This window comes from Sinocyclocheilus anshuiensis, unplaced genomic scaffold, assembly GCF_001515605.1.
Source record: "Sinocyclocheilus anshuiensis isolate Anshui unplaced genomic scaffold, SAMN03320099.WGS_v1.1 scaffold491, whole genome shotgun sequence".
NCBI classification, from domain to species: domain Eukaryota; kingdom Metazoa; phylum Chordata; class Actinopteri; order Cypriniformes; family Cyprinidae; genus Sinocyclocheilus; species Sinocyclocheilus anshuiensis.
The window spans coordinates 1,044,781-1,057,728 of NW_015551041.1; the positions used below are offsets into that span (position 1 = coordinate 1,044,781).

The following is a 12,948-nucleotide window of genomic DNA, read 5'->3' on the forward strand; positions in this document are numbered from 1 at the left end:
AATATTGCCCTATCCTAACAAACCATACATCAATGGAAAGCTTATTTATTCAGCTTTCAGATGATATATAAATCTTTTTTGTGCTCCTGGGTCACATATTTCTATAATAAAAATACATATCTGATATGACTTATTATATAATTAGCATCAAACTAACAATATTATTCTTATTCTCAAGGATTAAAGATTAAACGAAAAAAGAAATGAAAAATGATTGCACAACCTAAAATGTCGATATGCACTAAGTATGCAAATGGCCTATGAGCAGAAGAAGAAGAAAGAAGTAGTATGCCTTGCTTTTTCTTAGCGTCCGTTTCCATAGTGACTTGTCGATTCGTCGCACTGCTCGTGTGATATCGCTTATCATAGATATAAATCTGAGACAAAAACTCATACAGGGGCATTTTTTGCCACAATATATTGAATTTTAGGGGCACATAACTGCAGTTATGGACTACACGCAGTTAGTCGTTGCCCTGCTTGAGGTTTGTCAACAGTCAACTGTATGTAATGTAAGATGACACACACACACACACATATACCTTAATATATATATATATATATATATATATTAAGGTATATGTGTGTGTGTGTGTGTCATCTTACATTACATACAGTTGACTGTTGACAAACCTCAAGCAGGGCAACGACTAACTGCGTGTAGTCCATAACTGCAGTTATGTGCCCCTAAAATTCAATATATTGTGGCAAAAAATGCCCCTGTATGAGTTTTTGTCTCAGATTTATATCTATGATAAGCGATATCACACGAGCAGTGCGACGAATCGACAAGTCACTATGGAAACGGACGCTAAGAAAAAGCAAGGCATACTACTTCTTTCTTCTTCTTCTGCTCATAGGCCATTTGCATACTTAGTGCATATCGACATTTTAGGTTGTGCAATCATTTTTCATTTCTTTTTTCGTTTAATCTTTAATCCTTGAGAATAAGAATAATATTGTTAGTTTGATGCTAATTATATAATAAGTCATATCAGATATGTATTTTTATTATAGAAATATGTGACCCAGGAGCACAAAAAAGATTTATATATCATCTGAAAGCTGAATAAATAAGCTTTCCATTGATGTATGAATCTAGTGGTAGAATGGCGATACTACAAAAAGAAAGTGCCGCCGCATGTGTCCTGTGTTCTTTAATTGCAAATACTCAATTAATAATTTCAGATTTCAAGCTAAACATTAGCACTATTAGTGTGAAAGCTATAAAAGACAGTTGGGAAGTCGATTTGAAATGTAGCTATATGGTCATGGCTGATCTCGCTTTGCTGGAAGATTTGGCAAACCATGCGCTGCGCAGAGAATGTGTTTTCAAAGAGCGCGCTGATCTGTTTAATGAGAGCGCAGAATGGCTTCTCAGTCGGTACCGCTTTCTTTGCCATGACTTCGGTGAGGACGTATACATTCACGTGATAATAAAGGGAGGTGCTGTCACCATAAATGGTTCATTGGAGGCGTTTCTGAATGCAAATGACCATGAACGTGAACGAGCATGGTACTTAAGAACATGTGGGATTTATCAACTAATGATTACTTACTGGTGTGCGTAAGAACCTCGTGCACGCGTTTGATAAATACAGATTTTTTTGTACTTACACGCATTCTAAATTTCATTCGTAGGACAAAATATAGAACCTTTTCTACGCACTCTTGATAAATGAGGGTCCCGGAAACTGGTGAAATGAATCATCTTAAATCTTTATCTTAAAAATCATTTAAAAAATCTTGGTTTGATATTAAGTATTGTGTAATGAGTATACTTTTTTTATTTCATCAGCTGGAAAGTGCTCTAGTGTAAATTACATTTGCTCACAAGCCATACAGAGTCATAACAGTTTCACAAAAGTGAGTCTTTAGCGAAATGGTCTGAATAAAATTATTTTTTACAAAAGTAATCCAATCACAAACAACAACTAGACTGGTCATGGAAAAGTCATGGAAATAAAGAAATAACGAAATAAACAGTGAATAAATATATAAATATATTGTAACAGTTATAATAATAATATTTTTTCAAATTGTATTAATGCCAATTGGAAAGCAAAATGTGCTTTATTTTCATGAAAATAATGTCTCAACCAGAAAAAATATGCCTCATTTTCTTCAATCCAATAAAAATTCATTTAATTTATTTCTTTTCAAATTGAGGTGAAATATGAGCCTCTAAAATTCTTGACAGGTTTCTTGTAACTCCTCCACATATGAGCATAAATAAAGCATAAAGCCAGTTGACAGTACAAAGTATTTTAAAATAATTTAATTGTTTGAAGCTCTCATTTATCATTCACACAGAGCCAGTCCCTCCTCGGACACTGACAGACTCTACAGGCAAGTAGAGGAATGTGCTGCTTTCCCTTTCTTTATGTCACAGAGCACATATGCTGTTAGTCACATTTCAATAGCTAATTTATGTAACCCATGTGACTTCAGTGCTCTATATTTAGCTCTCTGTCTACCACTATACTCTCATTCTCCACTACATCAGAAGGTTCAGCACTCCAGTTTGTGAGGTGACCTAAATAACGTGTGGCATTCTCTGATCCTTCGGCTTGTGTTCAGGTTTAGGAACGGTTTGAAGAAGTTCTGCTCTTTGCTTTCATGTCAAACATGATCAGTTCTTACGTTTTATAGGATCTTCGAGTGGATTTGAATGTGTTGCTGTGTGGTTGTTGGGTGGTTAAATATCCCTAACCAAGGAAGCAGCATGGTTTAAATCACTCTTGAGTTTGGTGTGTGTGATCTAAACTGTGAATCTTGTTCCTCAGGTGTGGAGTATCAGGAAGTGGAAGTGCACCTGCTGCGTGAGAAGACTGGCTTTGGCTTTAGGATCCTGGGTGGAGACGAGGCGGTGCAGGCTGTGAGTCCGGAGGCCCGTGACAAGGCTCGTATGGGGCAGGATAAACAGATACTGGTTCATATCTGTACAGCTCCATGAGCTACTATCTCATAAAATAATTTTTTTTCAGCTACTTGTACAACATTACCATAGCAAAACCATGTATGTTTTTTTTGTTTTGGGCATGTACCATGGTAATATGGTATATGAGTGTAGTGGTTATTATAGTTTTGAAAATGTAGGTAGTGATTATTAGAGCTGGGATTTATGATGATGAGTGACTGCCGTTTAAAAGTTTGTGATCGGTAAGATTTTTTATGTTTTTGAAATAAGTTTCTTATGATTACCAAAGCTACATTTATTTGATCAAAACACAGTGAAAAGTAATATTGACCTACATTATTAGAATTTAAAACAACTAATATTTAATGTTTTAACACATTTTATAATGTACTTTATTTCTGTGATGCAAAGCTGAATTTTCAGCATCATTACTCCAGTAAATAATTAGATTATGCTTATGTTTTTGTGAAAACCATACTTTTTATATATAATAAAAAGTATGGTTTTTATTCATATATAAATAAATAATAATAAAAAAATCTTACTGACCCCATTAGTGCAGGCTGTTTTTGCTGATAATATGTCAGACTTATGATGTGTCGGAGTACATTATTTTATGAGATAAATTTGTGTCCATGAAGCTTCAAAAGAAAAAAAAATACTTTTAAAGTATACACTTTACTACATGATTATGTATATACTACATGATATATATATATATACACACACACACACACATATATATATATATATATATATATATATATATAAAATTTGTGGGGTAAATTTACAGCAAAATGAACTATATTATGAGACATTTCAATAAAATTTAAATTACTTATACTGTGATATTTTTATTATAATGCCCAGTCCAAATTGTTTATTCTGTTTTTTTATTTTTTATTTTTTTTTAATTGAATTTTCCTTTATTTCTTTTTTTGATTTCCTTCACATTTTAGTTTTATTTCAGTTCAGTGTAGTTTTCATCCCTTTCGTTCCATCTGCCTGTAATGAGACACACAACACTGTGTTTGGTTGTTTTACATGTCAATCAAACAGCTGCTTTTTTATTGGATTGCTGTTGTTGTATATTTATTCATTTTATTCATTTTTATTGATTTATTTGACTGAATACATTGCTAGTCTGAAGTCAGTTTTGAGAAATAATTCAAATATGTACAATTCCAGATAAAATAATTTTTCCTTGGATTTTAGAACCTTGTTTTATTCTTTTGCACTTCATTTTTTATTTGTGTTTTAGTTAACTTTTTTTTACTGCTTATTTTCGTCTTCATAATAGTTATGGTTAACAATAACACTAACCTTGATCCATACCATGCTACTGTATATATCAAATAGACTATCAAATATTATCTGATACCATAAATACCTGCTTAATTTTACAGATTTTGTGCAGAGTTGTGGATTTTAAAAGCCTCCAAACTGAATTGCCATGGATTTTCTTGGATTTCAAATGACAGTTTATTTACAGTCGTCTTTTAGCTAGTAGTCTTTGGTAATTTCATTTAATATTTTTAATGAATACCAGCAGTTGAGAGCAACTTTCTATCAGGCTAGATATGTATAATCCCATCAGCTTGTCAAGAATATTGCTGTTTGAACATGTAAAAGCGGTGACAATATTATTATGAGACTGTGCATGTGGGTTCACATTAACATGATGACTGATGTTTCTTCACAGATTGTGATCGGAGCAATCATAGAGAACAGCCCTGCGGAGCGCGACGGCAGACTGCGTCCGGGAGATGAGCTGGTCTCGGTTGACAGGATGCCCGTGGCGGGGAGACCACACCGCTACGTCATCGACCTCATGCACGCGGCGGCACGAAGCGGACAGGTCACCCTGACCGTCAGGAGGAGAGTTCTGCCGCAGCAGGGTGAGCAAAACTCTCCTCAAAAAAGCTTCCAGTGACAGCAAACCAACTAAAGCAACAATTTGATCCTCAAAACTAGTCACTTACTGACTGCACTGTCAGGGTTTAGAAAACAGCTCATTCCATAATATCGGTATTTAGGAGGAGTAACAAGCAATTGTTTTTTTAGTTTCTTTAACCCTATAAAGCCTACTGTATCATATTTCATATGAAAATGATCAATATGATAAAATCTCGTCTGATTTACTTTTGTTGCAGGTAAAAGGCCTTTTAGTGGAATTGTAAAAATGTCCACCTTCAGATCTGGGTACTTGTGTTTTCTTGCTGTGAAATATTTACTGATTTTTAAAAAGTACTTTCATGTCATTAATATTTCAAGATGAACATTTACTCAACTTAAGCAATTCAGGTTTACTTGATTATCATTGTTCCACAATTGTTTTAAGAAAAATCATGTGTCAAATACGATATATCAGACATTTGAGGAATGTTTATTTGCTCATCTCGTATAGCATTGCATTATATGCAAAACTAAACATTTAAATATCTACTAAGACATTTTTGGGAGATATTTATATGCATTTTTATGTAGTCTATACTGTTAAAAAAATGTATTTACATTAAAAACGATCAGAATTTCATCTTACTTTTGGCCATATAATTATCAGCAATATTTTCGTTCAATCTGGGCCTCTGAATTAAACTGAGGTGTTTTTTCCTCCACTATTAAAGCCTGATGTATTAAATATGATACAAAACATGAAACACATATGCAGACTTTTTGAAATAATAATAAAAAAAGGTTTAAAAAAATGCTCCATAAAAAAACAACAACAGATTTTTCTGACTATTATTTCAAATGCCTGGAATTACATTATCAAGAAGTAAAAGCGCAGTAATTGGTGGCAATCATCTCTGGAGTCACACTGCTGTGGTTATGTGTTTGCATTGACTGACATTGTGTTTGCTGCCACCTGCAGGCCACCCTTGTGAGGAAAACGGCGCAGCGGCCAATCAGAGCAGTTCTCCCCAGGGTCATGCCGTGTGCCCGGTCAACTTGCCCCCCACCACTGATGTAGTTATCCATCGTAAGGAAAGCGAAGGCTTTGGCTTTGTCATCATCAGCTCCCTCAACCGTCCAGAGACCACGAACACAATAAGTAAGTCCCCCTTTCACATAGCTGTTTATCTGATGCTCTGGTGAACGCTAATGCGTTCTTTTACACATGGTGACATGTTTATTAAGATAGACTCTTTATTATCTTAGAGTAAAGTTCAGTTTGTAGTGCAGATGTATTCAAAATATGGGATCAAGCCCATTATGTGTCCAAGAACACAGTCCACACAGTTAAAGCAAAGAAGCTGATTTATCTTATCCACATTTGGGTAAATCTCACAAAACCTGTAAAAATAAATAAATATCAATAAACAAACAAACAAATCTATTTTACACCTATCTCAGCCCAAAATTTACAAAAACATTTTTTTTTATGTGTGCATATAACCTATTGCAGTACCATTAAAGATTAGTATTGGGAATACTTATTATAGTAATTTATATAATTTACAAATAAATATTTTTCAAATACTATTATTATAGTATTTATTATTATTATTATTATTATGTAGTAATGAAGCCTATTTTAGTACCACTGAGATTAATAATTGAGAATATTTTAATAGCATATACATTATACATATATATATATATTTTTTTATTATGGTTACATTAATGATAAATGTTTTTGTCTTTATTACAACAAAAATGAAGCCTATTTTAATACCATTAATATTACTATTGAGAATATTTATAATAGTAATTTATATAAATTATAAGTATAAATATAAAATAATAAAATATGTATTATAACAAATGCAGCCTATTTTAGTACCATTAAGATTACTATTGAGAATATTTATAATAGTAATGTAAATAAATTATTAACATCAAATAAATGTATAATAACAATGTTAATAAAAAATGTTTACCTTATATTAATTTATTGTTATTATTTTTATTATTATATTATATTTGTAGTAATTATTGGGGGGATTACAAAAGTAAAATGTATTACAATAATGAGAATTCAAATGGAAATCATGCTCAGTTGTGATGAAAATATCACAATGTAAAAAATAATTTACAGTACTAAAACAGACTTTATATTTTTATAAATATAAAAAATATTATTTTTTAAATATTATAAAAAAAATTATGTTCCTTTTATATTGGAAGGACATATTACATTTCTTATTATATATATTTTTTTAAACTACAATATGACCAGAATATTTGACATGAAATTCTCACATTAGTTACATTCATATGTTTTGTAGCTGTGCCACATAAGATCGGCCGCATCATCGAGGGCAGTCCGGCTGATCGCTGTGGGAAGCTGAAAGTTGGTGATCGTATTATGGCTGTCAACTGTCAGTCAATCATCAACATGCCTCACGCTGACATTGTCAAGCTGATCAAAGACGCTGGACTCACTGTCACCTTGCACATCATCCCTGAAGAAGGTATGATCAGAATATGTTGCAACAAAGAAAGATTTCTGTCTTCTTCCTTTGTAAACACAACCGTTTTTTTGCCCTAGACGTAAACGGTGCTCATTCGGCCCCTACATCAGAGAAGCAGAGTCCCATGGTGACCCAGAAGCACAGCCCTCAGACTCAGTCCAGCCCAGCAGCCCAGCAGAGCCCGACCATGGCTCATCCCAGCCCACCAGCCCCCCACCCCAGCCCGTGTGACTCAGACTGCTCCTGTTGTGGATCCGGGCATACCGGGAGTTCAGCCCACCTCCATCGGATCAGTGCCAGTCCCACCACAGCTGTACCTTCATGACACCAGGTACTGTTTGCCCGGAAATCAATCAATCAATCTATCTATCTATCTATCTATCTATCTATCTATCTATCTATCTATCTATCCAAGTTTGTTCGTTCTCTATCTATCTATCTATCTATCTATCTATCTATCTATCTATCGTTCTATCTATCTATCTATTGTTCTATCATTCTATTGTTCTATCGTTCTATCTATCTATTGTTCTATCTATCTATCGTTCGTTCGTTCTCTATCTATCTATCTATCTATTGTTCTATCTATCGTTCGTTCTATCGTTCTATCTATCGTTCTATCTATCGTTCTATCTCTCGTTCGTTCTCTATCTATCTATTGTTCTATCGTTCTATCTATCGTTCGTTCTATCTATCTATTGTTCTATCGTTCTATCTATCTATTGTTCTATCATTCTATCTATCTATCTATCGTTCGTTCTATTGTTCATTCTATCATTCTATCTATCTATCTATCTATCTGTTGTTCTATCTATCGTTCTATCTATCTATCTATCTATCATTCTATCTATCATTCTATCTATCTATCTATCTATCGATCTATCTATCTATTTATCTATCGTTCTATCTATCGTTCTATCTATCTATCTATCTATCTATCTATCGTTCTATCGTTCTATCTATCATTCTATCTATCGTTCTATCTATCTATCGTTCTATCTATTTATCTATCATTCTATCTATCTATCTATCTATCTATCGTTCTGTCGTTCTGTTATCTGTCAATCTATCTATCATTGTTCTATCTATCGTTCTATTGTTCATTGTCATTTTTGCATGACATTATTTTTATTACAATTAAGCACTTTATATTCATATTGCGTTTTATGGATTGTAGCATTCTTTTTTTTATCACCATTAAGCACACCAAAATAATCATTACTGTATTTAGTTTTTTTGTCATTTTGAAAATATTTAGCTCTACTTAAAAAAATTATCATGTATTACAATAAAAATTACTGCAATACATTTATTAAAAAAATAAAGTAAGCATACTGTCATGAGGTATATGTAGTTTACAAATCAAATAATATCGAATTTTGTTTTTCATTATGGTAATGACTTTTTCTTTTTTTGAGAAATCTTGCTTAATTGTCATTAATGTTTTCTTTACATTTACAATGCTTTTCCACTGATACAAAAAAAACAAGTTTTATGTGAAATGTATAATATAAATTAAGTATTTGAATTAATTAAAATTATTTTAAATTAAAAATACTAAAATAAATTGAAATATATAATTTTAGATTTTTCCTTTTGACTTGAAATTTGGGCTCCACCAAACTGCCTTGGGCAGTCTCACATCATGCTTCGAGCGTCTGCTGTCTTTCTCTCACACTAGCCCGAGTAACATCACTTAACACTTCATGATCAATTATTTACCTCCTCAATAATACATGCTTCTCCTCTCAGGCAGGGTTTGCACATTTTTTTCCCAGGGTTGGCTCAAGACTGCTCTGATTTATGCATCGTGAAAGATGGGAACTGACACTTGATAAATATGGCCAATGAGCAAAGCCCTGGTCACATGGTCAGAGAGGGGAATAAAAGGTCACTGTTAGACATTAAGCAAACAGCATGTGTTGTTTTTATTGTGCATTAGACGTAATAGTATTTAAACCAACATTCACAGAGAGTTTAAACTTGAATTTTGTGGGAAATGTGTAGATGAAGTTAATCAGCCTGTTGACTTGTGAGACAGGATTGCTTGATTTGACCTTGTTGATGCCTACAGGTCGGAGGTAAAAGCCAGGCAGGATGTTAAACCAGATATCTGCCAAGCTGCATATACAGACTACAGACAGCCTCCGGTGGACTACAGACATCCTCCTGTAGCAGACTACAGACAGCCACCCACCATTGAGTACAGACACCCACCTGCTCTCATAGACTACAGACAGCACTCCATCGCCGATTACAGACCACAGGTCTAACTTCACATTTTATTACACAAAAATATTACTTGACATCCAGAATATGAAACAATTACAGTATAATAATGCAGCTGGAAAATCAATAAAATCACCATTAGAAGTGCCATGTTTTTCCTGTGCAATGAAATCACCTGTTATAGCACAATTTGTTTTTGTATATAAAATATAGAGCATTTGTATTTGTCCTTGTATTTGTATTTTGAATTAAAAAATAAATAAATAACATATTAAAATGCATACATTTTCTTGTGATATTTGGTGTTAAGTACATGAATATAAATGAATATTAAATATTAATAGTACATTTAAATTGAAGATAAAAGCTAAATAAAAGTCAAATGTGGGGGTTGTCTTGAAAAGCGGCGTGCCACACTTCAATGTTTTTATTTATTTTAATTTTTATTTCTTTTTCCAGGACTATGACTATTTCACTGTGGATCTGGAGAAAAGTGTGAAGGGATTTGGCTTTAGTATCCGCGGAGGACGGGAATATAAGATGGACCTGTTTGTGCTGAGACTGGCTGAGGATGGACCTGCGATCCGCAACGGCAGAATGAGGGTGAGAAAACATCAGACTGTTAGATGGAAAAGCCTTTTTAGAATTGCACTTTTACAAATGAGAGTCTCACACTCAAACTGTTCAAATCTATTTTGAAAGTCTCACCCTGTGAAAAATGCAATTTTTTTTATGTGAAAGTACATTTGATTTGCAGCATATACAGTACAACGATTCAAAAGTTTGGGGTCAGTATAGGGGTGGGCAATATACCGGTAGACACGATTAACTGGTACAAATGTGTCAGCCGATAGAGATTTTTGACTATCGTCTCTATAGTGGTTACATGCTCACGTGACATTGTTGTGCTATGTGGTCACAAAAACTTAACGTTTGCACACGTTTTTAAGCATTGCCATTTAAAAACAAATGATCTTAAGCCACTCAAATGCAATCAGCAGCAAAAGAGAACTCATTTTGCTATATCTGCACGCTGTCTGAGAGACTGTTTCTGAGCGCTGTTAGAGGCGTGTTCGTCGTAAAGACGGTGCTCAAAGAGCGCGGGAGTTATTTTTCCTGCTTTATAGGCCTTGAATGGTTAAATACACACACTTGTGTATTCTGTGGAAAAATGCTGTCTCAGCAAGTATCCTTGTAATTTAGGTCTTAAGTGAAAGCAAACAGCGGAGAAAGAAAACACATGTGTAACAGTATATTGAATCCGGGCAGCTCTTAAAGTGACAGCAGTCTAATATTCCTGTTGTCTGTCATTCATGTTAAACAACAAAAAAGAGACATAATGTTACAAATCTGTTTCAAATAAAGGCTGTTCTTTTTTTTCATTAAAGAATCCTGAAATATTAAGCAACACAACTGTTTTCAAAATGAAGCATATTAGAATTTCTGAAGGATCATGTGACACTGAAGACCGAAGTAATGATGATGGAAATTCAGCTTTGCATCACAGTAATAAATTGCATTTTAAAATATATTACAGCAGAAAAGAGTTACTTAGAATTATGATAATATTTCACAATATTACAGTTTTTTTTCTGTATTTTTGATCAAATAAATGCAGCCATGGTGAGCAAACGTTTGATTTGTATTTATTACTTGACTCTAATTGGTCAATTATCATAAAATAGAAAGCCTTCAAGGTGATACGACATCCTGATGTAAAATATTCCCCTAATTCCTCATGTTCGCAGGTTGGAGATCAGATTATTGAAATTAACGGTGAGAGTACGAGAGACATGAGTCACACTCGTGCCATTGAGCTCATCAAGGCTGGCGGTCGTCGAGTACGTCTGCTGTTGAAAAGGGGCACGGGACAGGTGCCAGAATATGGTGGGTACCGCAACACACAAAGCCAAAAAACACCATTTGAATCTTTTAAAAGTTGTTCAGTTTAAAAGAAATTTAGGTTTTTGCAGCCATTAGCAACTTTTCAGATGAACATGGAATTGATCATCATGTTTTTAAACTAAAAACCTGCTGATTTGGGTTGAAGTAAGGGAGCAAATGCTCATAAATGTGCTTATTGGAGTGCACCGGGGAACAATAGCTCAACCGGGATATGGTGGTCTTGACGGTTTGTTTGCACTGAAAGCTTTCTGTTAAAAGCTTAAAAGCCTTTGATGACTCACTATATCAATTAAACCTTTCAGTGAACTCTCAATTAGTGACCAAACGACGTCTAGTAGCCTGTAACTAGTGTTCTCTTAACTCCTCTCCTCTATCAGCTGCTCTGTTTTTTCTAACTCTAATCTGCAATGCAATAGTTCAGTCTTTTACTTCCTGTCCTGTAGGAATGGTACCTACCAACCTTACCATGTGCATGAAAAGCGACACTCTAGCCTCACCCTATTTCTTCATAATGGGACACTCTAAAGACACGGTTCGTGGCATCCTGCACGCCTCTCTGCTTATTTCTTTTATGTCTGTAGATTTTCTATCTGCTTTTGTTTCTGTTTGCATTGGCACACTAGCATACGTCGCATGTCTCTGTATCTTTTAACTGTGTTTGGTTGCTCAGTGTGTTTGTGTGTAGTTTTGTGTCACTGTGTGCATGTGCTCATGACAGTGTTGGGAAGCCACACTGAAACTGATGGAAGCAGTAACGTGGCTAAAACAAAAATCAAGCTACCTGTTACTAACAAAATGTAGCTAACTACGTTGAATTTTCTTAATAAATGACTAGAAATGACCAGAGTATTTACCTGACGAAAGCAATGCAGGATCTCAATCGATGCTTCACTAAGCCCCGCCTTAAAATTGTAAATTACCAATCATTCTTCAGCAATTGTTGCCATAAGTTTGTGATCTTTTCTAATTAAATTGTCTGGAGGCTCTGTGTGTTGAGTATTAAATTAAATTTTATGGAAATTATCCAAAAAATATGCTAAAATATATGTGGGCGGAAATGAGCAAAGGTGAATTCGGGTGCGGGCATTAAACTTGAACAGATAAATTTACATTAATTACAGTTAATACAACTAGAAGCACTGAAACATTTTTATAAATATATATTCAGATTTCTTTTAATTATTTTTCTTGTATCTCTCTCTAAAGAGAGAGACTTTAAGTAGAAATGTTCAGATTTACATTTATAGATATACATACATATGTATTACATACATACATTGTACGTATATATAATTATTTTCACATATACATTTACAGATTTACAATTCTACTTTTATATTTAGGATCTAAAAATATATAATCAAATTCCATATTATTATTTTAATTACTTCATATAATTATTTCCTGTTTGGCCCTCAAAATACATATATGTTTATTATTTAAATATATTTTATTATAGCAAGTATATTTTTATAT

At 33.7% G+C, this 12,948-nt stretch overlaps 1 protein-coding gene across 1 annotated transcript in view; it reads left to right on the forward strand.

The window, feature by feature from the left end:
• LOC107661469 (membrane-associated guanylate kinase, WW and PDZ domain-containing protein 2-like) overlaps nucleotides 1-12,948 on the forward strand; it is a 112,854-nt gene that overhangs the window by 97,777 nt on the left and 2,129 nt on the right. The window contains 11 exon segments of the mRNA XM_016451074.1: nucleotides 2,314-2,349; nucleotides 2,787-2,902; nucleotides 4,623-4,818; nucleotides 5,796-5,975; nucleotides 7,153-7,338; nucleotides 7,416-7,561; nucleotides 7,563-7,669; nucleotides 9,413-9,605; nucleotides 10,027-10,170; nucleotides 11,316-11,454; nucleotides 11,916-12,004. Coding sequence (XP_016306560.1) covers nucleotides 2,314-2,349; nucleotides 2,787-2,902; nucleotides 4,623-4,818; nucleotides 5,796-5,975; nucleotides 7,153-7,338; nucleotides 7,416-7,561; nucleotides 7,563-7,669; nucleotides 9,413-9,605; nucleotides 10,027-10,170; nucleotides 11,316-11,454; nucleotides 11,916-12,004 — 1,532 coding nt within the window.